This window comes from Silene latifolia, chromosome 8 (assembly GCF_048544455.1).
Source record: "Silene latifolia isolate original U9 population chromosome 8, ASM4854445v1, whole genome shotgun sequence".
NCBI lineage: Eukaryota > Viridiplantae > Streptophyta > Magnoliopsida > Caryophyllales > Caryophyllaceae > Silene > Silene latifolia.
Window position 1 is genome coordinate 24,394,010 of NC_133533.1, and position 3,399 is coordinate 24,397,408.

General features: G+C 32.7%; 1 protein-coding gene across 1 annotated transcript; it reads right to left on the reverse strand.

Moving 5' to 3' along the window:
* Positions 1-394: 394 nt before the first annotated feature.
* On the reverse strand, positions 395-3,050 carry LOC141594217 (uncharacterized). Its single transcript, XM_074414366.1, has 2 exons — positions 2,121-3,050; positions 395-2,016 (listed from the first exon to the last, which is right to left on the reverse strand). Exon 2 carries the CDS (start codon positions 1,884-1,886, stop codon positions 579-581), a length of 1,308 nt encoding a protein of 435 aa, XP_074270467.1. The 5' UTR covers positions 1,887-2,016; positions 2,121-3,050; the 3' UTR covers positions 395-578.
* Positions 3,051-3,399: the final 349 nt, after the last annotated feature.

The window sequence follows — 3,399 nt, forward strand, 5'->3', positions numbered from 1 at the left end:
ACTGAACCGTGAACATTCAAAATCTATATCTGAGTATGTATAAAAACCGGATATACGAAAAAAAAGTATATATAGTTAAACTGCGTTGGTTCCGTATCCAACTAAGTATTAAATGATAAACCTCAAGACTACTCAAAAAATTAACATTTGACGACGGATCTTGTAATAATTAAAGCACTAGATATACATGTTCAAAGAGCCAATATATATATGAGAATTAAAAAATAAATAGGTCTGTGAAATCAGGAATATTAGTCTTGGGTCGTTTGTTTTGAGCGATAATTCTTTGTAATTTAGCTGGTGCAGTAGTATACTTAATAGGGGATTTTCGACGTGGAGTAAGAGCCATTGATCTTGTTCTTCCATAACATCTAACGAGTTTGTGATCACTGGATCCATACCAAAATTCCTGTTCATCGTCATAATCACCAACATGAAGTTCAGGTTCACAATCAGAGCAACAACAACAACCACATGAACCAGGGCCGTCTCAAGAAAAATGGAGACCCGGTGCAAAAAAAAAATGAGGCCCAAAAATTACAAAATAAAAAAACGCTTATATAAAATATTAATGCAAACTACAAATTATTTGAAAAACGATTCTTTCGCGTAGTTTTTCTTGAAGCGAATTCCTCTATCAAACAATTATAATCGACTTTCTCCAATAAATCGTCTTCTATGGCAATTATTGCTAATCCGGTAAGCCTCTCTTGCAACATTGTAGACCTCATGTAAGATTTCAACAACTTTAACTTGGAAAAACTTCTTTCTGCAGATGCAACTGTTACGGGAATAGTCAACAATATTCGATACGCAATAAATGCATTAGGAAAATACGATTTACGTTTCAAAAATTTCAAAATATCAATAGCTTCCATCTCTTCTTCACTAGGCAATATATCTTTAAGCAACTTTAACTCCATGTACAATTCATTCCCATCAATATCACATTGTTCACCACTTGTAAGTGCTACTTGAAGATCGTCACAACAAGACTTTAATTCAGCATTGTCTAATGTGTGCAACTTACTAGAAGAGAACAAAAAGCCAAAAACATTTTGAAATTCTTCATATTGCTCAAATCTTTTTCTAAGAGAACCAATAGCTTGATCAACAACAAATAAGAAATAGTTCACTCTAAAAGATTCTTCACTAGTTTGAGAAACTACTTCAGATGTGTCATTTTGATTCTCGTCAAATTGTTTTTTCCTTCTAATAACACGTTTCTTTGGAAATACGGGATCAACGTTTAATTCAAGTGCAATTTCCCTAGCAATATTAACGGCGTCATTAAATCCAGATTCCCTATAATCTTCAAAAAATAAAACTAACTTCTTAATATCATCAATTGCCACATCAAGAATCATATTCTTTGATTGCAACTGTTTACTAACAAAATTAATTCTATACAATATTTCATACCAAATAACAAGTGCTACTAAAAACTCAAAGTCACCAATTTTAATCATATCGGAATTAAGCGAATCCCAATTTCTTGGGTCAAACATATCAAAAGTATTATTCATATGACTACCATTTTCGACATCAATTTTTTCTCCTCCTACGTCAAAACCCTCATTATTCTCAACACTATCATTTTCATTCATATCTAAATTATCATCATTATTATTATCCTCATCGTCAATTTTATCATCGTTATTCTTTATAGGCATGTCAAAATCAATAAAAACGGGATTATCACACATTACAGCAGTTTCAGTCGCAACAACACCTTCATTATCAGTAATATTTTCACTATTAGAAGTAGACCCTTTCGTGAAAAATTTATCGAGTGCACCTTTTTGAGACTGAACTAACTGTTCTATTCGCTTCTTTTTCTTCCGTTTTTCGGATCCAGAATCAAACTTTCTTATTCTAGGTAACATGAAATTAAAAATAGAGATAAGTAAAGAAACGAAACAACCTTATTGCTGCTTTGATGCCGTATTCCAAAACTATAGTCGGCCGTCGGCGTACTCACGACTGTACTCCGATCTACTATTCTCCGACTGCTCCCTGCAAATACATTATCATTGAATATTTGAAATTTTGAATTCATTAAAATTATAATTAAAATCAGTAGAATTCATTAAGAATATAATGTTAAGACGAAATATTACCTATTTCGATTTCCTTGAAACTCAACTCTAAATCTGAGATTTTGGCAGCCGATTGAAAGTGACAAAGTGACAAAGTTTTGATACTAATACCTTTAATTGAAAACTTTGAATGATTTGGGATGAATTGATTTGACATAATCATATTTAAAGATTAGAAAAAAAAGAAAACAAACGTTATAATTTAACTTGGGGAAGGAATTAATTTGGGAAAGGCAATAATTTAATTTGGGGAAGGAGGATTGATGAGTTTGATTTAGCGTTGAATGTGGCGTGGGATTTGGAGTAGTTTCTGATTTGGGTGCTCCGTGTTTCTGATTTAGTTTTACCCTTTTTTTTTTTTTTTTTTTTTTCTCAATTAACATATGGGTTTGCCAAGTTTGGGCCCCAAAAATTTGAGGCCCAGTGCAAATGCACATAGAGCACCCACTAATAGACGGGCCTGACATGAACATCCATCAGAACCATAACAATAACGCTCACTATCATAACAATAACGATAACCATATTCATAATCTGAATATTCCGAAATTGAATGGTTCAACTCCGGATCCTCTACCTCTTTTGCATGCTTCTTACGGTACTTTTGTCCCTTGACAATCCAGGTAGCATCATCACTAGGACTCGATATCGCATCGATATTAGGATTATCATCCTCGAGATTTGATAACAAGAAAAAAGGATTATTTTCCAAATAGTTGACAATCAAGGTAACATCATCCCAAAGACTCGATATTGCATCGATATTAACATTATCATCCTCCAGATATGATAACAAGTAAAAAGGATTATTTCCAAAATACTCTAACATCATGTTGACGAGGTTGACTGTAGTGCTAATTCCGAAATCTTGAAGGCGACGGCCGATTGATGAATGACCTAATAATAATAATAAGGTGAAGAATTAATTTGACCTAAAAAGGTGAAGAATTTGATGTTACGTAGTTGAGTATTTATAGGAGGAACCCCCAAGTTATGTTTCCTAATTAGAAGAGGAGTCTTGAATTAATAAAAAAAAAAAAAGTGTTTTAATTGAAAGAAGGTAACTTTGTATTTTAGGTTATAATAAGGTTGAATTCATAAAACACCCCTTTATGTTTTTTTATAAAAAAAATTACTTCCACCTAACTTGCCATTTTCTTCAAAATTGATACCATACAATTTGGGTGAGAATTGGTACTAGTCCTCACAAGTCACAACACGATCAAAGTAGGTTCGAGAAGAGGGAAGCATTAAAAGTTAAAACACATGGTTTAATCAAGGAGGAAATCGTGTGAAATTT